General features: G+C 44.8%; 2 protein-coding genes across 4 annotated transcripts; one reads left to right on the plus strand and one right to left on the minus strand.

Annotated features, from left to right (window-relative positions):
• The first annotated feature begins 625 nt into the window (after positions 1–625).
• On the plus strand, positions 626–14,035 carry LOC144712904 (heparanase-like protein 2). Of its 3 annotated transcripts, none has more exons than XM_078587296.1 (10): positions 626–846; positions 1,594–1,812; positions 1,894–1,930; positions 2,750–2,933; positions 9,740–9,888; positions 10,097–10,330; positions 10,932–11,121; positions 12,315–12,440; positions 12,522–12,621; positions 13,589–14,035. In XM_078587296.1, the coding sequence occupies exons 2-10, from the start codon at positions 1,603–1,605 to the stop codon at positions 13,979–13,981; spliced, it is 1,623 nt and encodes a 540-aa protein (XP_078443422.1). In that variant the 5' UTR covers positions 626–846; positions 1,594–1,602; the 3' UTR covers positions 13,982–14,035. The 3 variants fall into 3 exon arrangements, with proteins under 3 accessions (XP_078443422.1, XP_078443421.1, XP_078443420.1); XM_078587295.1 differs by lacking the exon at positions 626–846 and adding an exon at positions 944–1,227 and having other exon boundaries at positions 11,004–11,121; XM_078587294.1 differs by lacking the exon at positions 626–846 and adding an exon at positions 947–1,227.
• Positions 14,036–15,173: 1,138 nt separating this feature from the next.
• On the minus strand, positions 15,174–17,021 carry LOC144713111 (putative transcriptional regulator tpeD). The gene is made up of 2 exons (XM_078587605.1): positions 15,257–17,021; positions 15,174–15,178 (listed from the first exon to the last, which is right to left on the minus strand). The coding sequence occupies exons 1-2, from the start codon at positions 17,019–17,021 to the stop codon at positions 15,174–15,176; spliced, it is 1,770 nt and encodes a 589-aa protein (XP_078443731.1).
• Between the last annotated feature and the right edge of the window lie 6,683 nt (positions 17,022–23,704).

A 23,704-nucleotide genomic window follows, 5' to 3' on the forward strand; every position in this document is an offset into this window, starting at 1 on the left:
ATTTCTTATTTTACTTTTATAACATGTATTTACCTAATTAACTGCTTAAAATATAACTACATATATTATAAAATAAAAGCTGTGGTCCCATAGGTATGTCCGTAAATGGAATACGCCATGACCCTGCCCTTTCTTAGATTTGAATCATTCATTTGCCTTCAAGATATCCTAAAACAACATCTTTACATTCTTTTAAAGTTAATTTATTAATTTAAAATTAATCTGCAACAGTTAAATGACCTTAAAAAATCCACAACAAAAAAGAGAAGCCATTGAATGCAGCTCAAGGGTCTGCCACAGGAATCCAGCTAGTGTTCCAGCTCAAGTGTCTTCATTTAATGCATAATTTTAAAGACAATCTTAGGAAAAATCAAATAAGGATTATAATACGACATTAGCTCCAACTGTTTCTGACCTACTCTAGTATAAAATTTAAGCCTCAAGCTTTTGTCTTCAAATTAGTAAAAAAAATTACCATCTTTAAAAAAAAAATTGTATCAAATCTAAGCCAATGAGAGCAGTACACGTGTCACCGCTGTTCACAAGACAGCTCTCTAGAATCAAACTCACGAGAGTAGAACTAGACAAGTATAATTGTCAGTAAAGTCAATAATTATCAGGAGCGGGTTTTCTGTAAAATTATTAAGACTGTCGTTTTTCTCTGCTAAGATCTCTGGGAAGTCAAAAATCCAAAGATGGGAAAGTACCCATTGATCGAAGTGTTCATCTTCGTCGTCGCTTCAATATCTCAAGATTTTGTTCAACAATGGCGATCCATTTGGATGATAAATGTCTGAAACGATGACCGTCAAGAGTGGGAAAAGCTCGGTTTAATTTCTTTTTGAGGTAATTTTCTGCCGCGTTCTTCTCTCTCCGCGTCGAGTCCTCTCTCTAATTTTCTGTTTTTCTTGGGTTGGTGATGCCCAGATGTAGTTTCTAGCTCAATGGCTCAAATGGGATTGATGGGTATGTCAAGAAAGAGACATAAATTGGTCGAGAAAGATTTAGAGAGAGAGAGAGTTGGTTGAGAGATTTGTAGTGAAAGAGATTGAGAGAGACTGGTGATTTAGAGATTTATAGAGAGAGATAGAGATATATTGCTTGAGAAAGACGGTTGACTGAGAGATTTATAGTGAGAGAGAGAGACTGATGGTTAGAGAGAGAAAGGGAATGTGCTTCAAAGGAAAGTGGTCTACTTGTTGTTTTCAAGGGTTTCGATGTCTTCAGGTCTTGCATACTCAATTTTCTATCATTTTCTCTCTGATCAATCTTCTCTATCCCAGACTTGGAAAGAGAGATAGATACAGATAAGAGAAGGGTAGACTGTTATATGGATAGTCATAGAAACCGATAAGATTTATGAATTTTGATGGTGAGAGAGTGATTTTACATCTCTACATCTGTACTTAGTAGATATATAGAGATAGATTTATAAGCATTAGGAGATGAACATATATATAGAGAGATGAACGGTTTCACATCTTTCTACTTCCTGGGTTTTCTCTGTAGGTCTCTGTAGATTAACTTTCTCTCTCTATGTTCTCTCTTATTCAAAATGACTTGTATTCATCTCTCTTAAAATTTGATTTTTAGTCCCTTAACATGGGCTGCTGGCTGCTGCTGCTGATCTTCTTCCACACCCTGCCGTTGACTTTTTCGGAGGAAAGTCAACTCGTTGACATTTCGGTCAACGGGTCTTCTCTTGTGGCAGAGACAGATGATAATTACATTTGTGCCACTCTCGATTGGTGGCCGCCGGAGAAGTGCAACTATAACCAGTGCCCATGGGGGATGGCCTCTGTGTTTAACTTGGTGAGGGTCTTCTCAGCTGTTGGATTACTGCCACGTGGCTGATGAGTTCCTAGCTCTCACTTTTCCTCCGCTGATTCTCAGGATCTGGGGAATGCTCACCTGAGAAAAGCTATTCAGGGTACGTTGACCATTTCTACCAATTTTTATGATATTAAAATTTTTAATAAACCTAAAATGCCAAAAAAATTGCATTGATTTCTCAATCTACTTTTACAGATTTTCGGATTTATGATGAAGTAAACCACCCAACAAAAAAAGTTATCCGTTTCAACCATTTTTTATGATACTGAAGATCCTTTTCACATTCCAGGAAAAAATGTTTCTTTTCATAGATCTATCAATCTACTTGGGTTGGCCACCTTCAAGTTTCTTGATGTACTTATGAAATATCTTTTAAAGATATTGCGATTTGTGATGAAGTAAATCGTCAAATTAGAAAAAGTTCAAATTTATTCTTAAAAACATTTGATGGTTTCATGGGGCTATTTGTGCTGAATACATTTTCAAGCAATGAAGAGAATTTCTACGGGTATACAAGAGTCATATCATTTCATGATTCTCTGGTGATCCCACTGTAGTTTTTGGGCTCACAAGTTATGTTTAAAAAACAGCGTAATGATGGGAACTCGAACATTTGAGGGGTCAAGAAAAGCTGAGACTTCAATTCTTAGTTGTTGGCTGTCTTCTGTAATCAAATGACAGAAATGCCCCTACAAGGTTAACTGAATGAAATATCTTAGATGTGTTGAGGATAAGATTTGTGGTTGGATATTGGGGATAAAATTCCTTTCATCATCAGTCACAGAGTCTGCAGTTACATTCCTGCATGAGTATCAAAATTGTTAACTTTTTTGCAAATCTTGCATTCTGTGTAAGATCTATGTTTAGATTGTTTTTCTATTTATATAAATCACACTGATAGTTAGTAGTGGCGCAGCATTCAACACGGTGAGAATAAGAATAGGCGGCTCTTTGCAAGATCATCTGTTTTATGATGAGCCTGGTTTGGGGGCTCCATGCCGGCCCTTCAGAAAGCAAGCAGGTGGGATGTTTGGATTCTCCAAAGGGTGTTTAACCCGGAAGAGGTGGGATCAGCTCAACCTATTTTTTAAGGAAACCAGGTATGCAGTAGCTTCTCTGAATTTTCTTTATATGATCTTCCTTTTTATGCAAGTGTAAACCTAAAAAGTCTTTGATTATTGACATCAGTTGTTGAAAATAAATTTAGCTTATTTTTCATTTTTTACCGACAATTATTAATTTTCTCCGGGAGACATCCTTAATTTAATGTTATTCTTCGATGAAAAATATTATTTTCTCATGGGAACAAATTTAGCTTATTTTTCCTCGTACATCAAAGTATTATTTTTTCCTGGAGCTTTGTTAGAACACTTCTCGATCTAACAATATAGAAATGAATTCTCAGAAAACTCCTCAACATATAGGTAACGATCTTGTAGCTCCAGTGAGAAAAACAAAATATGATCTCAAAGTCTTGGGATAGGGAAGAAATCGAAGAACAACAGAGAAAGGAAGTAGAGTTACGATCCTAGTGGTAGGGTGGAAGGCTGCCGGCCGGATCGGATGACGACCACTGCTCCAAGGAAAATCTCCTGTTAGAGGCTTCAGCAACTGATTTCTTGATGTCTGGACAATCGTTCATAGCTGTCTTTAACTGCACCTTGCGATGCACATTTCTAGCCTTAATTCAAATTCCCCATGTGTGGATTAATCCACACGTGTGGAGTTATAAACTCTTCTCTTCTTTGTCTAGTAGGTTCTAAGGAGATGTTTATCAAACTTTGACTCTGATGATATGAGATGTCTTTGTATTATTTGGGTTCGTGATCTTTGGTGGTGAGATGTCCACCAATATCTGTTAACCGTAGAGGTTTGAGCAGTCTGATGGTGGTGGGATAAGAACCTTAGCAGGCCTGTTAATGGGCTTGGCCAATGAGGGCCAATCAATCCCCAATCAGGGTCTTTGTCATAGTATGGGGAAATGGGACCATTTTATGGGAAGAAATTTAGCTTATTTTTCCCTTTTTCTCCTTGAATTTTCATTCTCCCTAAGCAGAGATAGGGTTACCTAATTATTTCTGGACTCAGTTGATCTGGGAATGTCGTTGGAAAGATAGATTATATTTTTGATTAAATATTGTTCAGATGCAAGCACTTACCGACAACAATATAAACTATAGCTGAAAGCAAGGCTGCTAATTTTCCTCATTGACAGGATGTTGTTCTACAATAATTAGGATGTACAAGTTTTTTAGAGTTGGTGTGAACTAATATATCTTCTTATTCATTTTTATTAATGTAATTAAAATTGTAAACAAGAAAAGAACAATTCTTCATAGCAAATGAAAGAGATTACAGGGTTTTATAGGAAGCCCTAATGGGCTGACTAGAGAGGGCCCTTAATGGGCTAACAAGAGAGAGAAAATAAAGACATGTAATATTCAGATCAACACTCCCCCTCAAGCTGGAGCGTGGATGTTATCCACACCCAGCTTGGAACAGAGCTCCTCAAACCTAGGGGCATGAAGCCCTTTGGTGAAGATATCTGCAAGCTGTTCAGCGGACGGAACATAAGGCGTGCAAAAATCTCCCGATTCAAGCTTCTCTTTGATGAAATGACGATCGATCTCGATGTGCTTTGTACGGTCATGCTGAACGGGGTCATGAGCAATGCTAATCGCCGATTTGTTGTCGCAGAACAGCTGGACAGGAGAGGGAACTGGACACCGTAGCTCACGAAGAAGCTGGGTAATCCAAAGTGCTTCACACAGACCATGCGCAAGGGCACGGAACTCCGCTTCAGCACTCGATCGAGAGACCACTTTCTGCTTCTTGCTCCTCCAAGTAATCAGATTGCCGCCCAAGAAGGTGCAATACCCAGATGTGGACCGACGATCAACCACAGAGCCGGCATAATTTGCATCAGTGTAGACTTCAAGACGCAGGCCGGTATGGCGACGAAACAATAATCCACGGCCAATGGTGCCCTTCAGGAAACGGAGGAGACGATGAGCAGCATGAAAATGGCTCATGCGAGGAGTCTGCATGAACTGACTCAGAACACCCACTGAATATGCAATGTCCGGGCGAGTGTGGGTGAGATAAAGCAGTTTTCCCACAAGTCTTCTATATGGGCCAGGCTCAGCAAGCTCCTCATCCGCATCGGCACCAAGTCGATGGTTCGCATCAATCGGTGTCGAAGCAGGCTTGGCGTCCTCCTTTCCAAGCTCACAGAGAAGGTCCACCGTATACTTTCTCTGACAAATAAAGATCCCGCTGGAAGAATAGGCCACCTCTATGCCAAGAAAGTACCTCAACGGGCCAAGATGGCAAATAGCAAATTCCGACGAGAGATACATAGCCAGCTCAGTAATGGTCGTCGTATCATCACCCGTAATAATGATGTCATCCACGTACACAAGAAGAATAGCGACTCCCCCTGACGTGGAACGGCGGTAGAAAAGGGTGTGATCACCATTACACTGACGGTATCCACGACGCTGCATAGCCGTCGTGAAACGACCAAACCAGGCACGAGGAGATTGCTTCAAGCCATATAATGCTTTCTTCAGGTGACAGACAACAGACTGCGGAGACGATGGCACTAAGGAAGTGTAGCCAGGAGGTAATGCCATGTACATCTCCTCAGTCAACTCTCCATGCAGAAAAGCATTCTTCACATCATATTGTTGCAAAATCCAGCCCCGATCCGCAGCAAGGGCCAATAAGATCCGCACAGTATTCAGCTTGGCGACGGGAGGAAAGGTCTCCTGATAATCAATGCCATGTTTCTGAGTGAACCCTTGTGCCACAACCCGGGCTTTGTGGCGCTCAATAGAACCGTCAGAATTATGCTTCACAGCATACACCCAACGGCTACCCACGAGATGCTTCCCGGCCGGTAGAGGAACCAGATCCCACGTTTCATTGTGAGCAAGAGCCTGAAGTTCTTCCGCCATGGCCTGACGCCAATGCGGAAATGAAAGGGCAATGTCCACCGTCTTGGAAGGGAAGTGGCATCAAGGGAGGTGAGAAGGGCATGATAAGAGGGTGAGAGGCGATGAGAGGAGATAGATTCCGCCAACGGATAGAGGGGAGAGGAACGGGAAGAGGGCAGCACGGCTAATGAGGAGGTGGCAGGAGGGTGGAGGTTGAGGGAGACGGGGCAGCAGGAGGCGAAGAAGGAAGCCGAGGCTTGCGGCGAGCAAGGGTAATACCGTAGCGTTTTCAGGCGGGCAGCGACGGATAGGAGCGGAGGAATCAAGAAGGTGCAGCAGAAGGTCGAGCGCAGGAGCAGATACTGGAGGAGGCTCCACAGGAGGGACTGAGACGGCGGCCGGAGGCGGGTCGGGAGGCACAATTGCTGGAGGAGCAACAGGCGGAGACACGTCGGGCGGCCGGTGAAGAGGACGAGGACGAGGATGAGGAATTCGAGTGGATCGGAGGAGATGGGGACGATGAGGGTTCAGGAGAAGAGGAGGAATAGTAGGAAGCAATTCATCAAACGTGGCATCTTTGGTGACGATTTAACCGACGAGAGGGTGGATGATAGCATAAATAGCCTTTTTGGGCGGAAGAATAGCCAACAAACACACACTTGATAGCACGGGGATCCAGTTTATCACGACCAAGTTGGTGGTTGGGCGCATAGCATACACATCCAAATACACGAGAAGTAAGATGAGTTCGGAGAGAGAGAGTTGGAAAGGAATGCTGAAGACGGTCAATGGGAGTGGAGTAGTCAAGCACTCGAGATGGAAGGCGATTAAGAAGATGGACGGCGGTGGAGACGGCTTCCCCCCAAAAATACTTGGGCACATGCATATGGAAGAGAAGGCTCCGAGTCATTTCAAAGATGTGACGGAATTTTCTTTCGGCAACGCCATTTTGCTGTGGTGTATAGGGACACGAAGTTTCATGGATAATGCCTTTGTCTTGGAAGAAGGTGCTTAACGTGGTGTTAGCGTAGTCTTTAGCATTGTCGGAGCGGAAGCGACGAATGGATATAGAGAATTGAGTTTGGATAAGGGAGTAAAATTGAGGAATGACACGAGATATCTCCGATTTGTTCTTCAAGAAATATGCCCACGTGAATCGAGTAGCGTCGTCAATAAAGATGCATAACCACCGAGAACCGGAAGTACTGTGAATAGGGGAAGGCCCCCACACGTCGGTGTGAATAAGGGAGAATGGGGTCGAAGAATGAGAAGACGAGATAGGATACGTGGTACGATGATGTTTGGCAATTCGACAAGCAGTACAAACAAAACGGTCCACAGAATGGCCTTGAAAGAGTTTAGGAAAGAGACGATAAAGAGTAGCAAAGAAGGATGGCCGAGACGTCGATGAAGAAGCCACAAACGCCGTGGGAAGCCGAAGGAAACTGCCGCAGCAGCAAAAGCAAGAGAACTCGAACAAGGACGAATAAGATAGAGCCCCTCATGCTCCTCAGCAATGGAAATCGTCCTCCCCGACACCTTATCACGATAAAAACATGAATTAGGAGAGAAGGTAAGGTCTTGTTTCAAGTCGCGAACAAGGCTAGATAGGGAGAGAAGATGATGAGTAAGGCGAGGAACATGAAGAACTTTAGATAGATGCATAGAAGAGGAAAGGGCCACACGACCAATACCCGCCACGGTGAGAAGATCGCCGGAGGCTGTTTTAACTTTGGAGGAGCCAGAAACGGGTGCATAAGTTTGAAAGGCTCGAGGATTTGGGGTCATGTGGGCGGCGGCACCGGAATCAAGAAGCCAAGTGGAAGAGGAAAAAGAATGGCCAGGAGGGGATGTAGGTGTGGGAAGACTGGTGGACATACCTGCGTGGGCCAAGGAGCATGAGCCCACGACTGGAGGATCAAGCAAGCGGCGTAGACGCTCCATCTCTTCCGGAGTGAAGCTAGCGGGCGAGGCACTAGTCGGGAGAAGACCATACAGCATAGGCACTTGACCTGGGGGGGGCACGGACGAGGCGGCTGCAGCAAGGTTGCTCGGTTGTGCGCGTTTCCGTTGAAGCTTGTAGCACGTCTCCTTAGAGTGACCTCGCTTCTTGCAGTAATTGCAAAACAGCGAAGGATCACCCTTTGGAGAATCCTCCGTCCGAGCCGTCGGACCACGTGGCAAAGAGCCGGGTGGTGGAGTCGACGATGGGCGTGCAGACGAAGAGGAATGAGCTAAAAGTGCTGAAGCCGAGTTCTGGGCCTGCTGAAAGCGGGATTCTTCAACCCGCACACTGTGGAGCGCATCCTTGAAGGTAGGACCAGTCTCCCCATGAATAAGCTGAGCCCGTACAACTTCATATTCCGGGTTCAGTCCCATAAGAAACTGGAAAACCCGAAGTTGAAGAGTATATTGGCGGTCCACCGAATGGGGGTCGGGCGGCATGTAGTAGTCAATTTCATTCCACAACGAAATGAGCTCCGTACTGTACTCCATGATAGACCGGTCCCCTTGACGCAGGTTAGCGGCCCGATGTACCAATTCGTACAGAGTCGCAATGTTGTGCTTCTTGGAGTGGCTCTCAAGTGCTGCTTCCCAGACGGCCTGAGCCGACTCTACAGACATGAATTCACCTTTAACACTAGGTGAAATACTGTCCAAGAGCCAACGATGAACTACCCCCTCAACGTCCAGCCAATCATAATACTTGGGATCGGTCCGGCAAGGTCCGTCTTCTAGAAGATGGCGCATGAGACGCCCTTTTAAAGTTATCTGGACGTACTGGCGCCATTGCAGGAGATTGAATCCAGTAAACATACCATCCGGAGGCATCCGAGGCAAAGAGGATGGTCCAGAGGAGGACGACCAATTCCCGGGCTCGAGAGGCACCGCAGATGCATGTGGCGTAGATACCGGCGTCGAGTCTGGCGTGACAGTAGAGGTCTGGGCTTCAACCGGGTTCGTCATGACGAAGCAGAGTAGACCACAGTCAGAAGGCGCCGAACGACGAAGCCGGGACTGCAGGCGCCGACGCCGGGCGCCGGACGGTGGGAGCTGGACGGCGGGTGCCGGACGTCGGGCGCCGGACGTCGGGCGCCGAGACGACGGTCGCTGGACGGGCAAGCGCCGGACGTCGGTCGCCGGGCGGCGCGAGCCGGGCGGCGCGAGCCAGGAGGGCGCGAGCCGAGGCGGCGCGGGCCGGGACGACGGGCGCCGGAGCGGAAGACGCTGGGACGGCGGACGTCAGAACGGCGAGCGCCTGGGAGGCCCGGAGCGAGACGGCGAGAGACCGGAGCGCGAGATCAGGCGGTCGTGAGAACCGCCGAAGATCGGAGCGCAAGGTCGAGCCCAGGAAACCCAGATTAGGGTTAGGGTCAGGGCTCTGATACCATGTAAACAAGAAAAGAACAATTCTTGATAGCAAATGAAAGAGATTACAGGGTTTTATAGGAAGCCCTAATGGGCTGACTAGAGAGGGCCCTTAATGGGCTAACAAGAGAGAGAAAATAAAGACATGTAATACTCAGATCAACAAAAATGAACTATTTATTTTTATTTTTTTATGAGGTTATATAATCTTCTGTTTCCTAGGTTTGTGCGCCAAAATGGACAAGATATATCAGCATGGAGTCACAGCAAGAGAATTTAATTATCTGCAGACAAATATGAAAATTATAAAACTGTTACCAATTTTTATCATCAAGAATAATAAATTAAATGCACGACTATTTGAAGTCCCTGTGAAAATGAGCAGTGGCGGATGTAATATTTCAGGAATCTCTTATTTCAAATTTAAGCATAAATATTCCAAGAACTATATTTATAGGAACGATTATACTTATTAATAATTCAACCAGTTCTCCATAACTCAAGAAAAAAATATTTTCACACACTGAAGAGTGACCTTGTTATTCTCAATATGTTTTTATCTAACTCTTGACTCACATTGCACGTCTTACTTATTTCAGCGCCATTGTCACATTTGGCCTGAATGCTCTTAATGGGAGGCGCCAGACACATGATGGGACATGGGTGGGGCCATGGAACTCCAGCAATGCTCGTGCCTTCATGGAATACACTCTTTCAAAAGGATATGCTGTTGACTCTTGGGAATTTGGTATCTGCTCTCGAATCTTTTTATTGTCTGTTTTAATACATTTTAATAATTTACATTTTTACATTATACCTGAGTATCAGCTCAACATAAACTTTAAAGTGGCTTCAAACTAAATAAGCTTTATCACGTGGTATTGGATTTAATTCATAGCTAAAAAGGAATTTCCTATCATTTTTTACTATTTTGATATTTTTAATTTTTATTTCAGGAAATGAGCTTTCAGGTTCTGGTGTTGGCGCGAGGGTCAAGGCCAACGTGTATGGAAAAGATATGATAGAATTGAAAAAAATCGTGAAGGATTTGTACAGAAAATCCTCCCCGAAACCTTTAATTTTAGCTCCTGGGGGATTCTATGAGCATCAGTGGTATATGGATTTTCTTCATGCATCAGGTCCAGGAGTAGTTGACGTCGTCAGCCATCATATTTATAATCTTGGTGCAGGTTAGTCATTTTCAACATTTATTTATCCAAAGAGAGGCGATTCTGAGTTTTAGCTCAAGAAAATTTATTACTTCTGGGAGGGGCTTGCAGACCTAGAATTGTTGCTTACGGGAAAATTATTCATGTTATTCTCATTCTTGTTTTTGTTGTCTAAGTTAATCGTTATTCAGAAATATTCTTCCTGAAAAATCATGTGTCTAGTTAGAAGTGCAGAATTAAAATTACCTGTGACTTTATAGTCCTATTTTATCCCCTTCAAAACTAGTAATCACGACAATGATGAATTACTAATACTTGAATTCGTAACCATTAGCGATTTTGAAATGAATGTCTTAAGAAGGAAACCTCATCCTGAATGACCATATATTGATTCAGGGCCTCAGTTCATGAAAATTATTTAGTTGGGAAAAGGTAATAAATTCTTATTTTATTCATCTTTGGGCTTTCAGAAACATTCGTCCCAAAAGTTAGTGTCATGCTATGATTGCCAAAACCAAATTTGATTTTCCCTTTGAGTTTACTTAATAAATCTAATTTCATTCCCTTCATTGCTAATTATCACAGTGACGATTAAATAAATAATTCTTTTTAATTTCTAAAGGCAATGATCTCCGAATTAGTGGTAGGATTTTGAATCCTGAGTACTTGAATGGGATTACTGCTACCTTCCAAGATCTCCGGACTTTGACCTGTCAGCACGGGCCTTGGGCTTCCTCCTGGATCAGCGAATCTGGTGGGGCCTACAATAGCGGCGCTCGTCTTGTCTCTGATACCTTCCTAGATAGCTTCTGGTTTGTCTCTCTTTCTCTCTTTACATATATATGTTTATTTCTGTCTTAATGGGTTTATATCTGATACCTTCTTAGTTGTTAGATAACTTCTGGCCTCTCTCTCTCTACAGATATATATTTATTTCTCTGTCTCAATGGTTTTGTATTTGATTCCTACCTTGATAGTTTCTGGCTGTCCCTCCTCCTATCTCGAAAAATATATATTTCTTAATGAGTTTGTATCTAATACCTTCCTATAGCATCTGGTTTGCCTCTCTCCCTCTGTAGAATTTTATATTTCTTTCTATTTCTTGGTGGGTTTGTATCTGATACCTTCCTTGAAAGCTTCTGGTTAGCCTCTCTCCCTCTCTCCAAATATATATTTATTTCTCTATGAGTGGTTTTGTATCTGATACCTTCCAAGATAGCTTCTGGCTTGTCTCTCCACCTATCTCTCTAATCATATTTATTTCTTTCTTGATGGGTTTGTATCTGATAACTTCCTAGATAGCTTCCAGTTAGTCTCTCTCCCTCTCTCTGGAAATATATATTTATTTCTCTACTTAATGTTTGTATCTGATACCTTCCTGTATTGCTTCAGGTTTGTCTCCCTTCCACTCCCTCTAAAAATATATATTTATTTCTGTCTTAATGGGTTTGTATCTGATACCTTCCTAGATTGCTTCTGGTTTGTATCTCTTCCTCTCCATCTAAAAATATATATTTATTTCTGTCTTAATGGTTTTGTATCTGATACCTTCCTAGATTGCTTCTGGTTTGTCTCTCTTCCTCTCCCTCTAAAAACATATATTTATTTCTGTCTTAATGGTTTTGTATCTGATACCTTCCTAGATTACTTCTGGTTTGTCTCTCTTCCTCTCCCTCTAAAAATATATATTTATTTCTGTCTTAATGGTTTTGTATCTGATACCTTCCTAGATTGCTTCTGGTTTGTCTCTCTTCCTCTCCCTCTAAAAATATATATTTATTTCTGTCTTAATGGTTTTGTATCTGATACCTTCCTAGATTGCTTCTGGTTTGTCTCTTCCGCTTCCTTTAAAAATATATATATTTATTTCTGTCTTAATGGATTTCTATCTTTTACCTTTATTTATAGCTTTTGGTCTCTGACTCTCTCTCTCTACACAAACACACACATATCTATATATACTTCCTTAATATATTCGTGATATATTGTTATAATTATAATGCAGGTATTTGGACCAGCTGGGTTTGGCAGCCAAGTACAATACAAAGACCTACTGCAGGCAGAGCTTGATCGGCGGCAATTATGGGCTCCTTGACCTGAAAACCTTCGCCCCGAACCCTGATTACTACGGGTAAGTGAGTTCTAAGTATGATTAAGTTCAATATTTAATCACGCTGGTTACGGGTAAATGATTTTTTTTGGTTTTCCGAAGTGCCCTCTTGTGGCATCGGTTGATGGGGAAGGGCGTTCTTGAGATCAACAAAACGGGGTCGCCCTTCTTGCGGGCCTATGCTCACTGCGCCAAGAACAGGGTATGACGATTTCTCCACTGGATTGAGAATTTTCTATTAATTTCGCTGTGGGCAGATCAACTTAAGCTTTGATGTTCCTTCATGATTTAGAAAACCAGTGTAAGCCCTTAGGTAGCTTGATTTATCTATTATAGGTCTTATTCTTTGTGGGAAATGCTTAATTTTTATCAAAACCCAGATCAAAATTTCTCAAAGAAATGGAATTTCAACTTAACCCATCAAAAACGATGACAGTTCATCTGCTGACAGCTCCCATAATCGCCATCAGAACGAAATTTTTTGTTTTATCCTCTGTTTCATCTCCTGGGCGCATCGCCTTGCCCTTGATCAACCTCAGGTCAACCTGATCTTTGAGGCTCCATCCTAATTTAGAAAAGTCGCGATAGTGCTATGGCAGGTAAATTTATCTACAGGTTTTCATCATTTGTGGTAAATAATCAATCTTTATGAAATCCCATACTGAAATTTCCCTCAAAATCGGATTTTTAACACAACCCATTAAGAAACTATGAACGAAAAATCTATTTTTGTATCCACTGTGGCATGTCCTTGTTCCTAATCAGCATGATCTTTGAGGTTCACCACTGATTTTGAAACGTAGTTTCTACGCATGGGCAGGTTTATTTATCTATTTTGTGGGAAACACCCGATTATTATCAAGATCCCGACCAACATTTCCCAAAATAATCGGACTTTTAATCACAACCCGTTGAGAAACTATGACAATTCCCCATCTGAACAAAATTTCTATTTTTTAATCCACTGCGAAATGTCCTTTCTCCTTAGCAGCATGATCTTTGAGGTTCAGTACTGATTTTGAAACGTAAATTCAACAACGCCTGGGCAGGTTTATTTATCTCTAAATCTTTATTTTTTGGGGGAAAAAACTTGATTTTTTTCAAGACCCAGATCAAAATTTCCCAAAAAAAGCGATTGTTAAACTGATCTTCGATTTTTTTCACTCCAGGCCGGCGTATCCATGCTCTTGATCAACCTCAGCAACAACACCAACTTCATCGTCTCCGTCACCGGGGACAATCCAAGCGACGAGGAAATCGTCTTGGACGGCGGAGTGAGAGAAAGCGCGCTTATAAATAGTCTGAAGATCGCCGTAGCGTGGGTTGGAAAGAAGGCAGGGGAAGAGAGGGACGAGAGAGAGGAATACCATCTCAAGGGAAGAGATGGGAGGGTGAAGAGTAAGAAATTGCTGCTGAATGGTGTTCCTCTGGAGATTACTGGCCGGGGAGATCTTCCGGCTTTGGATCCTGCGATGGTTCCTTCGAAATCGCCGATCCGGGTCTCTCCTTTGTCGATTGTTTTTGCTGTTTTCCCCGATTTGCTTCCCAAAGGTTGTTCTTGAATTTAGAATGTTTTTTCGTCGGATGATGATAAATGTCATTTTTAATGATATGTATCTCTCTCTCTCATTCTCTCTCAATTATAGTATCGGGACGCGGGACGAACGAATTGTTCGTCCCGTCCGAGACCTCCGGACGAATTTCCGGACGAAAATTCGTCCGTCTGAGTACTGGGGACGCTGGACGAACGGTTTTGGACGAAAAAATTACACTACGTTGCGATTACACATTTTTTTTGGAAATTTTGCTATATTTGTTGGAATATTTCACCCTTTTTTTGGTTAATTTAATTGCATGATGTAGTAAATAAAATAAATATGTGAAATGTAGTATACTGAAAATAATTAGAGGTCGGCATAAATTTATATGCTTTAGTCTATCATTTCATTCCTTAGAGATGTTTCCACCACCAAAACAACATGTCTCCAAAACGTTTCAAGTGGAGATTATTCTCCTGCAAGGGACACTTCAACCAACTTCATGTCCGCTACCCTTTTCCCTGAAGATGCTATTACATTTATGCCCATTTGTATACCTTCAGTAGCAACCTTTTAGGGTGGAATTTTATGATACTAATGAAATTTAAAAAATAAAACCACCAGAGTTAAATGAGAACTAAGAATAAAATCACCTCTGTTTATGATTCTGCAAGGGACACTTCCACCACCTTCATGTCCCCTACTTTTTTATGCCTCGGGTGGAGTACGTAAATGAATATGAAAAACTCACACATTTACTTTATCCAAAACAGAAAATTGGTAGCCAGTAACTGAATTGCTTAGAAGCTAGTTGTACTGTGCGAAGAAAACAGATAAGTAATACAACGTCCGGGGTTCGGTCTGGGAGCCGCTTTGTCTCTGCGCAGAGGACGCACCATGCCGACACCGTATCCGCTGCCCGAGATGAACCGTACACCCTCTTCCAAAAAGTAAATGGGCATGTAATTGTGAGATATAAATTAATGTTCAGTGGGAATTCAAGTATTTGACACAATAATTTTGACGCGCACAGTCTGCGAAGAGCAATATATTGTTCATGGGAGCGACGCACATCTCTGACGGTGAACACTGTAGAGTCGAGAAGGATGCAAGTGATGTACAAGGAAGTATTGACAATGTTAAGACGAAGACTGTACTTACAATGACGATGTCTGCCCTGCTTGCATTCGACAACGCGATCCTATCGTGTCTCCCGTTACTCTGCAACATGAAACATGGGGGCTTAATAAAAGAGAAAAATGATTAGGAAAAGAATGAAATAGCTGTAGCATAACCTACCATCGCTGGAGCTCTCATCGTCATCGTCGGAGTCGTCATCGGAGTCGTCGGAGTCCTGCTCCTCCCGACGGAACCAGGTGCGAAGCATCATCAACATTTCAATGCTCTCTGCATCAAGCCTTGATCTTCGGTACGTAGTGATGCCTCGACCAACCGAAAAAATTCGCTCCACCGGTGCGCTGGTTGGACTGACGGCAAGAAATTGACGAGCAATTACCGTCAGATTTGGCAAGTACCGCATACCAACATCCTTCCACCAACTGAGTGGGTTATCTTCCTCCTCGCTGCATGGGATGTTAATATACGTATCCAGCTCTTGCCGTGGCGCTGACCTCGGGCGTTGACGGCTACACGGACGTGTATACTGGCGCTTGGCTGAATATTGCTTCGGCCGTCGATTTAGGGACACCGTGACCCGCTCCGTGTCACTTCCATCTCCTTTCGCAGAAGCCGTAGACTCCAATAGAGTGCCTAGGTAGGAAATCACATTCTGTCTGCACGAAGGATGCACCACATCTAATTTGGAGAAAGGATCTAATGTTGCGGCTGTTGCGATGGTTGTGTTGGCCCAAAGCACCGTTGCATACTGCATCAATTTGTTTCGCATAGCACCACACGCTGATCGTAGGGCATTCCGGCGATCGGCATCCAAAGTTGCCCCCGCATTTTCTGTGGCATGCTCAAGGTGCGTTGAGAGCTCTGCCACTAATGATGTCACTTCAATTATCGGCAATTTCTTCGTCGAGCACACAAAGTCAGTCCCCTGGCATAGTGGCCCAAGGACGCATAGGTATTCGTCTACCATCTCCCAGTCCTCCTGACACAGCCCGTAATCTCTGTTCGGCGTCGAGAGGAACCGCATAGCCAAGTGGTCCAGCACTTCTCTCTTCCCAAGCGCACGCTCTAACATCTTGAAGGTTAAGTTCCAACGCGTGGGGCAGTCGACCTTTATCTTGTTGGAATCGGGCAAGTCAAACATCCTGCACATGTCAACATATTTTTCCATACGCTGCGTCGATCCCTGAATGGCGTTCACAATGGCTCTCACGCGTGAAACGACTTCCCCCAAAGGTGCAACTATCGCCGCCATCTCTTCTTCAACATTTGAGTCTGTCGGGTCTTCCGTGTCCAACGGTGTCACTGGGCGACTATCTCGGACACGTAGTAAATTTGCTGTAGGGGGCTCCGGATTGCGAATTACCTTGAGGCCGGCCTGGACGACGAGGTTCAGGATATGGGCAAAGCACGGTACATGTCGGTCGATCGTGAACTGGGGATTCACTGGCTTCAACTGCTGCCCTATAGAAGCAATCATTGTTTTGTTGTTCGACGCATTGTCCGTGGTGATGGCACATATCTTCGACTCAATGCCGTAATGATATGCCACTTCCACGACGAGCGTCACTAAGTTCGAGCCGCTATCTGATCCCTTTATTTGATGCAACCCTAGAAGAAGTTCGCGTATCTTCCAGTTGTTGTCGACCCAGTGAGCAGTGATCCCTAAAAGGGAGATGTTGTTTTGGGATGTCCAAGCGTCCACCGTAAGTGATACGCTAGAGACCTTCGCAAACATCTCCACCAGCTTCCCTTGGACATTGACGTACATTCGTTCGGCTGTCGCCTTGACCGCATCGGTACCCGGAAGGTCGCCCAACGCCTGTGTCCCATAGAACCACAGCCTTCGGAAGGACTTCTTCTTTACAAGCCGCCAAGGAAGATCATTGTCGCAGATGAACCTAATGAACTCTTCTTTCGTCTGCTCCATAGTGATGCGGCGTAAGTAACACTTACGTGCGAGTATTTCGTAATGTAGAATGGTTCTCTATTTCAGTTTGCGCCCACATATTTCGTCATGAACTCTGCGGTGCGTCTTCTCGAGATGCCGCCAAAAAACATTCGTGCTCTTGTCTTTGTTCCTCCGGATGACCAGCTTGCGGAGGGGGTTCTCAGCTTGACAGAGCGTGCACTGATACTCATCCGGACTAGATTCAACAAAATAATCTAAAACTCTTGATCGATTTCGTCTGTTGCTACGAGTCGATAAGTTATCATCAACCTCGACTGCATTACAATTTGTGGACATCGACGGCGTTGCTTTAGCCGTCGATTTTGTGGTGCTGGCAGAGTTCAATTCCATTGCTCTACCTGAGCAGTTATTGAGACAATATCACTTATAAAAAAGGAAGTATGAATTACATTATGAAGTAAATTCAGTAGTAAAATGCAATCAGTACTGGAGAAGGGCAAGAACATAGAGACGTAACACATAACGAGAGTAGAAGTAACGATAAACATAAAGCATAACATTCAATTCAGTGAAAACTGTGTTTGTCCAACTTATAAGAGAAATACAAAAAAAACAACTAGCCTTCAACTTTTAAAGAAGTAAGCTTGGTTATAAGCATGCGGCAGATGTCACTCGACTAGCCACCCATTCTCGCCGCTTTCCGCCAAGGGGACTTCAGATGTTGGGGCACCGGTGCCAACATTGTCATCGCGGAAAGGTTGGGCTACTATTGCTCGTACGACGCCGATCATATCTGACGAAAAGTTATGGGCTTCCCAAAAGGCTGTATCCGCGAAACAATTTTTTGGTAACTTTTGGGGGGGATCCCGAACCCCAAAAAGGAAGGGACGCAGACAGGACAAAAGCGGCGTGAACTTTCCATGATAAGGGCGTGTTGTCGGGCCGTTCCATGTGGAAGTAGGGTTCTTGGAGACGGAAGACAAAGTCTAGCCGGTAGTGGTTCTGTGGAAGGCTTCGGGTTGTCAATATCGGAATCCAAATCTGAGGAAATGGCGACGATGTCGTCATTGGGGTGGTGGTAGGCAAGCCGTTGGAGGAGCAGTCGGATACTACGGCGCGGAATGGGACGACTACCGTGCATGGCGACCTTGCAGAATAAAACCTGTTTGAACAGCTAAGTAGGAGTGCATATAATGAACAATCTAATTACTACATGTTAGGAAGAATATAAATTGCCATCTACCTAAATGTCTAAGCGTAAGCCACGAGTATAGTTCGGGGACAACGCAAGCGTCTACGTCTAGCGGAGCATTACTCAGAGGATATAAAATTTTATCCACTGGCATGTAATAGAAATAAACAATCTACGAAGTAGCAGGTTGAGGGTGTTACCAACCGGTTTTTAGCTCCACGGACCAAATTTTACTCTTCACCGCAATACCAAACTTGGTTTTCCAACTGTGCGCACAGCTGCTGAAGAAGAAATATAATACAGAACGTAACTGTGTTAAGTCTTAGAGATGGCAACACATTACGGTAACTGTGTTAAGAAGAAAAAGATGGGCACAGACGTTGACAGTGGAGAGCGCTGATGCCGCTTGACACAGTGGAGAGGAGAGCGTGGAGAGTCGAGAGCGCACGATGCCGCCGCCGCGGAGGTCGAGGTGGAGCGGGGAGAGCCGAGAGCGCAGGACGCCGCCGGTGCCGCAGAGGTCGAGGTGGAGGGGGGAGAGCCGAGAGCGCAGGACGCCGCCGCCGCCGGTGAGGTCGAGATGGAGCGGTGAGAGCCTAGAGCGCAGGACGCCGCCGCCGCCGCCGAGGTCGAGGTGGAGCGGGGAGCATTGAGAGCGACGACACCGCCACGAGGGGAGAACGCCGCCGCCGCCGCTGCCGAGGAGGAGAATGGAGAGGGAGGACCGGAGGAGGGGAGAGGGGGGAGGGAGGACCGGAGGAGGGGAGAGGGGACAGGGAGGACCGGAGGAGGCGGAGAGGGGAGGGGGAGGACCGGAGAAGGGGAGAGGGGAGAGGGAGGACCGGAGGAGGCGGAGAGGGGAGGGGGAGGACCGGAGGAGGGGAGAGGGGGGAGGGACGACCGGGGGAGGGGGAGAGGGGACAGGGGGGACCGGAGGAGGGAAGAGGGGAGAGGGAGGACCGAAGGAGGCGGAGAGGGGACAGGGAGGACCGGAGGAGGCGGAGAGGGGAGAGGGACGACCGGAGGAGGGGATAGGGGACAGGGAGGACCGGAGGAGGGGGGAGGGGAGAGGGAGGACCGGAGGAGGCGGAGAGAGGACAGGGAGGACCGGAGGAGGCGGAGAGGGGAGAGGGACGACCGGAGGAGGGGATAGGGGACAGGGAGGACCGGAGGAGGCGGTCACTGGACAGACGGGCCCTTTAGGGCTCCACGAGCGGGAAACCCATGGCGGGCGGGCGGGGAAAAAATGGGTCTGAATTTTTGTCCCGGACGAAGGGACGGACGATTTTTCGTCCGGACGGGACAAAAAACCGTCCTGGACATTCGAGACGGGACGGTTTTTTTCCTCCCGGACGAAAAATCGTCCCGTCCATCGTGCGGGAGGTATTGCGGGACGAAGTTCGGGATGAATTTCGTCCCGAACCGTTTCCGATCCGTCCCGTCCCAGAACTACACTCTCAATTATCTCTACTCTTTCTCTTCTCTCTCAATTCTCTCTACTCTTTATATTCTCTCTCTTTCTCTCAATTATCTCTACTCTTTCTCTTCACTCTCTCTCCTTTCTCTTCTGTTTCTGTCATCTCTCCCCCCCCTCTCTCTCTCTCTTTTCTCTCTCTTCTCTCTCTCTCTTCTTTCTCTTCTCTTTCTCTCATGTCTCTCTCCACTCTCTCCTATATTTATTTTCTTCTCTTCTGCCTCTTCTCTTTCTCTCCAGTCTCTCTTCACTCTCTCCTATATTTCTTCTCTTCTCTCTCTCTCTTCTGCCTCTTCTCTTTCTCTACTGTCTCTCTCTCTCCCCTCTCTCCTATATTTCTTCTCGTCTTTCTCTCTTCTTCTTATTCTTCTTCTCTTTCCCTCCTCTCTTCCTCTCTCAGCTCTCTCTCTCTCTCTTGTCTTTCTCTTCTCTCCCCTCTCTCCCTCTCTCTTCTCTTTATCTTCACTCTCTGTCCTTTCTCTTCTGTTTCTCTCCTCTCTTCCTCTCTCCTCTTTCTCTTCACTCTCTCTCTTCTTCCTCTTCTCTTTCTCCCTCTCTCTTCTCTTTCTCTTCTCTCTATCTTTCTCTTTACTCTTCTGCTTCTCTCCTCTCTCCCTCTCTCTTCTCTCTTCTCTCTCTCTTCACTCTCTCCTTTCTCCTATGTATCTCTCCTCTCTCTCTATCCTCTTTCTCTTCACTCTCTCGCCGTTCTTCCTCTTTGATAGACCCAAAATGTGTCATGCAATCATACATATTTTAAAGTCATTTTGGGATCATTTCATTTTTATTATCTTCAACTTTATTTTACAACAATGCAATTTTAATGTCATTTTCTACATATTTTACAAGCCCAAGTATTCTTAGTAAAAATCTATTTAAAACATTGGTAATTATAATGAGATTATGCTCTATTTAGTATGTCATCTATGTTGTTGCAAGGGTGAAGTCAAAGTTGAAGAAGAAAATAAGGAGAAAAGGAGGAGAGAAGAAAGTTTACGTATATAAAAATAGGTCTGAGCCAGTGTTAGGCCCCTGAATATGTGGCATTCCCTGCCCAGAGGCCTGCGTGCTTATTGGGAGGGCGTGTTCGCGTGAGACTCATGACATTTAAGGACTAAGTCATATTTAGTGCTACACGCACTAAGAGTAGCGATGCCCAACTTGATCTTTCAGGCCATCACCCCCATCAGTGGTGATACACTACGGACGGTGCGCGTGTCTGTTCACGCCAAGGTGGAACGGATCAGGTGAAGTCCGCGCGTACTGGGCATGCGGGCCGACAGGCATGAGCGCGCACGCGCCAAGCGCCGCGCGGGAGCGGGAAGTGTTGCGTGCGGGCACGGGATGCGCAAGCCAGACAGCGTGCCGCTGGTGCAACGTGAGGAGTTGTGCGGAGTGCTGCGCAGCGGCCGTGCAGGCAGTGTGCATATTGTGTGTGGGGCGCGGGGTTGGGGGACATCCCGCCAGGAGACTAAGGCAAGTGGCGCACTAAGAGCGCCTAGGTGGCATGGGGGCGCATAGCGTCCCCGTGGGTAGTGCTGGGCGCGTAGCACCCAGCTTGAGTCGCCGAATGTGACGGCGTCGCGCAGGCTGCGCGTGAAGGTGTCAGCGCAGGTGCTGGTGGCGTGTGTGATCGTCAAGGCAGCGTGTGTGATCGCCACGCCCGTGGGCACGCGACGCTTGGCCCGGGGGCACATGGGTAGCGATAGAGTGGGCGCGCACGTGCGGAGCGCCAGCCTCAAGGCGGAGAGGCGACACTACCGTGGCGTGATGCGCCTCGTCTCATTTGTTTGTATCACCCCTCGTCTTCCCCCATGTAATTGTCCCAACTACGATGTAACCTATTAATGATTTCAATGCTATGACCCTATTCCTCGACGTGGCTCCATCCCCACCATCTCCTCCAACCCCCTTCTATGCGATCTTAAGCAATTGCAAAGACTTTCGCTAGAAGAGATCAAGGCTGCTAAGTGTTCTGATCCAAGCACTGAGGCCGGCACGTGTCAGATTTGAGCAAGAGACCTAGCTCGGGATTTTACCGCGTGACATCCAGGCATAGCAGCGCCCAAGCCAGCACAGGCAGGCAAACGCAGGGTGCTCAAGCCCACTTCCAGCGAGCACGGGGTGGTGCTTGATACAAGCCCAATCGCCCTCGAGGAGCTGAACCGTTTGATCTTCTTAAGTATGAACATATGGTGATATCTACCTTGTTTTATTTGAAGTGGTCTTCTTTATTTTCAGGCTCTCTGATTCCCAATGATGGGTGACACAGACGGGGGGCCACCTGAGTGGGCGAATCACGAAGGAGGAATGTACTGACAAGACAGCTGATGAAGCACTGACGGGACAAAGATGGGTAGACTATAAGAAGGGTCCACAACTGCGATTTAATCGCAGCCGTTGGACAAATTATAAAGGAGATCTGACAGCTAGGGGCAGATCTGTCCATCTCTGCCCCTGGTCGTCAACGCCGTCGCATGATGGCAGTTTTCGGCTGGCAGGAGGGGGGGACCCCCAAGGCATCCGACGGCCTAGGAGGATCCCCAAGGCCACCCCCTCCATCAACAACCCTGGGAGGTCCTTCCCAAGTCGTTAAAGGGGTCCGAAGGCCCCTAATATCAGTATTTTCTTACCATCTTTCTTAGCGGTGGCAGAGATCCCATTTGGCAGCGGCGAGAGCAGGAGGGGCGTGACACCCTTGCGACTGCTCTTGGAGCTCCAAACCACGCCAAAGGAGGTCTGAAGCATCCTAGATTTGCGCCAAGACGTATGAGAAGAGCGTGGAAGACCGCACACCGAAGCTAGGCATTGGCGACCGGCAATGCCATCTTGCTCATCAAATCAAGGTGATTCAGGTTTATTTATGACTCCCATCGGTTGATTTCTATGTGTTCATCTATTCTTGATGCTTGATTTTTATTCACGATTAGAGATTGATCGAGTTTTTTCATACAAATTTGGTGCCACATCCTCTGTGAGGCATTCTAACGAACACCTTTTGTGCTTTCGAATATATCAATCGACTTATCTAAGTTCGTGTTGATTTTCCTAATTAAAAACTTATGAAGAATATATATATCTAAGTAAAAAATATCCCCCTATTTCAACCTCTCTTGGGCATTTTGTCAAACACCCCTCAGGTGTCGACATAATTACCCTTATAACTCCCAATTTTCCACCATAATATATATAAGTATATAAAATAGATGCATTAAACGCCTGTAAAATATATTAATCTGTTATATGAAGCTCTCCACCTATTTAGCTACTTAGTTATATTATATTTAGATAAGAGTTATTCTCTCCCAATTCATCTTAATCTTAAATTCTTAGTATATATAAATACTTCTCTAGATTACTTATCTACACCTAATTAAATAATCTTTCTCTACCAATCCAATTTCTACTTCCAGTCTTCTTTACTCTTATTAAAATAAAATACTTACTCTTATTAAAATACTTACTCTTATTAAGTAACTAAATACCTCTCACATCTTATTATCTTAAAGTCCTTATTCTTCACTATCTAATTAGATCTTAATATTCTTTATTATTATTCCTCCATCCTATCTACGATATAACTTACTAGTAATTAAATAAATATCTTCTCACCTTCTATCAATAGTGTCTTACTAATATATCTACCTTATTGGTCTTGTCTACTACTCCACTACCTATATTACTATCATCCTTAACTATAATATCTAAATCTTACTTCTTTATTATTTCTAATATCTATAAAAATATATATACAATATCTGATATTCTCTCCTATCTAGTTCTCTTATTCACCTAATATTCTCTATACTCACTAACTACTCATTTATTCTTGTACTCATTATCTTTAGTATTATTATTATTGCTTATTAACTATATCTCAATTATTAAATACACCTCTAAAGGCCAAACCCTGTGGAGATGACCTTATTCTAACTATACGTCTAAGTAAGTTTTATATCTTTGATCAAATTTATTTGATTTTAGCCAAATCAAAATTACAACAACATTAAAAATTAACATGTAATTTTCCTTCAT

The sequence above is a fragment of the Wolffia australiana genome, chromosome 15 (genome assembly GCF_029677425.1).
Source record: "Wolffia australiana isolate 7733 chromosome 15, ASM2967742v1".
NCBI lineage: Eukaryota > Viridiplantae > Streptophyta > Magnoliopsida > Alismatales > Araceae > Wolffia > Wolffia australiana.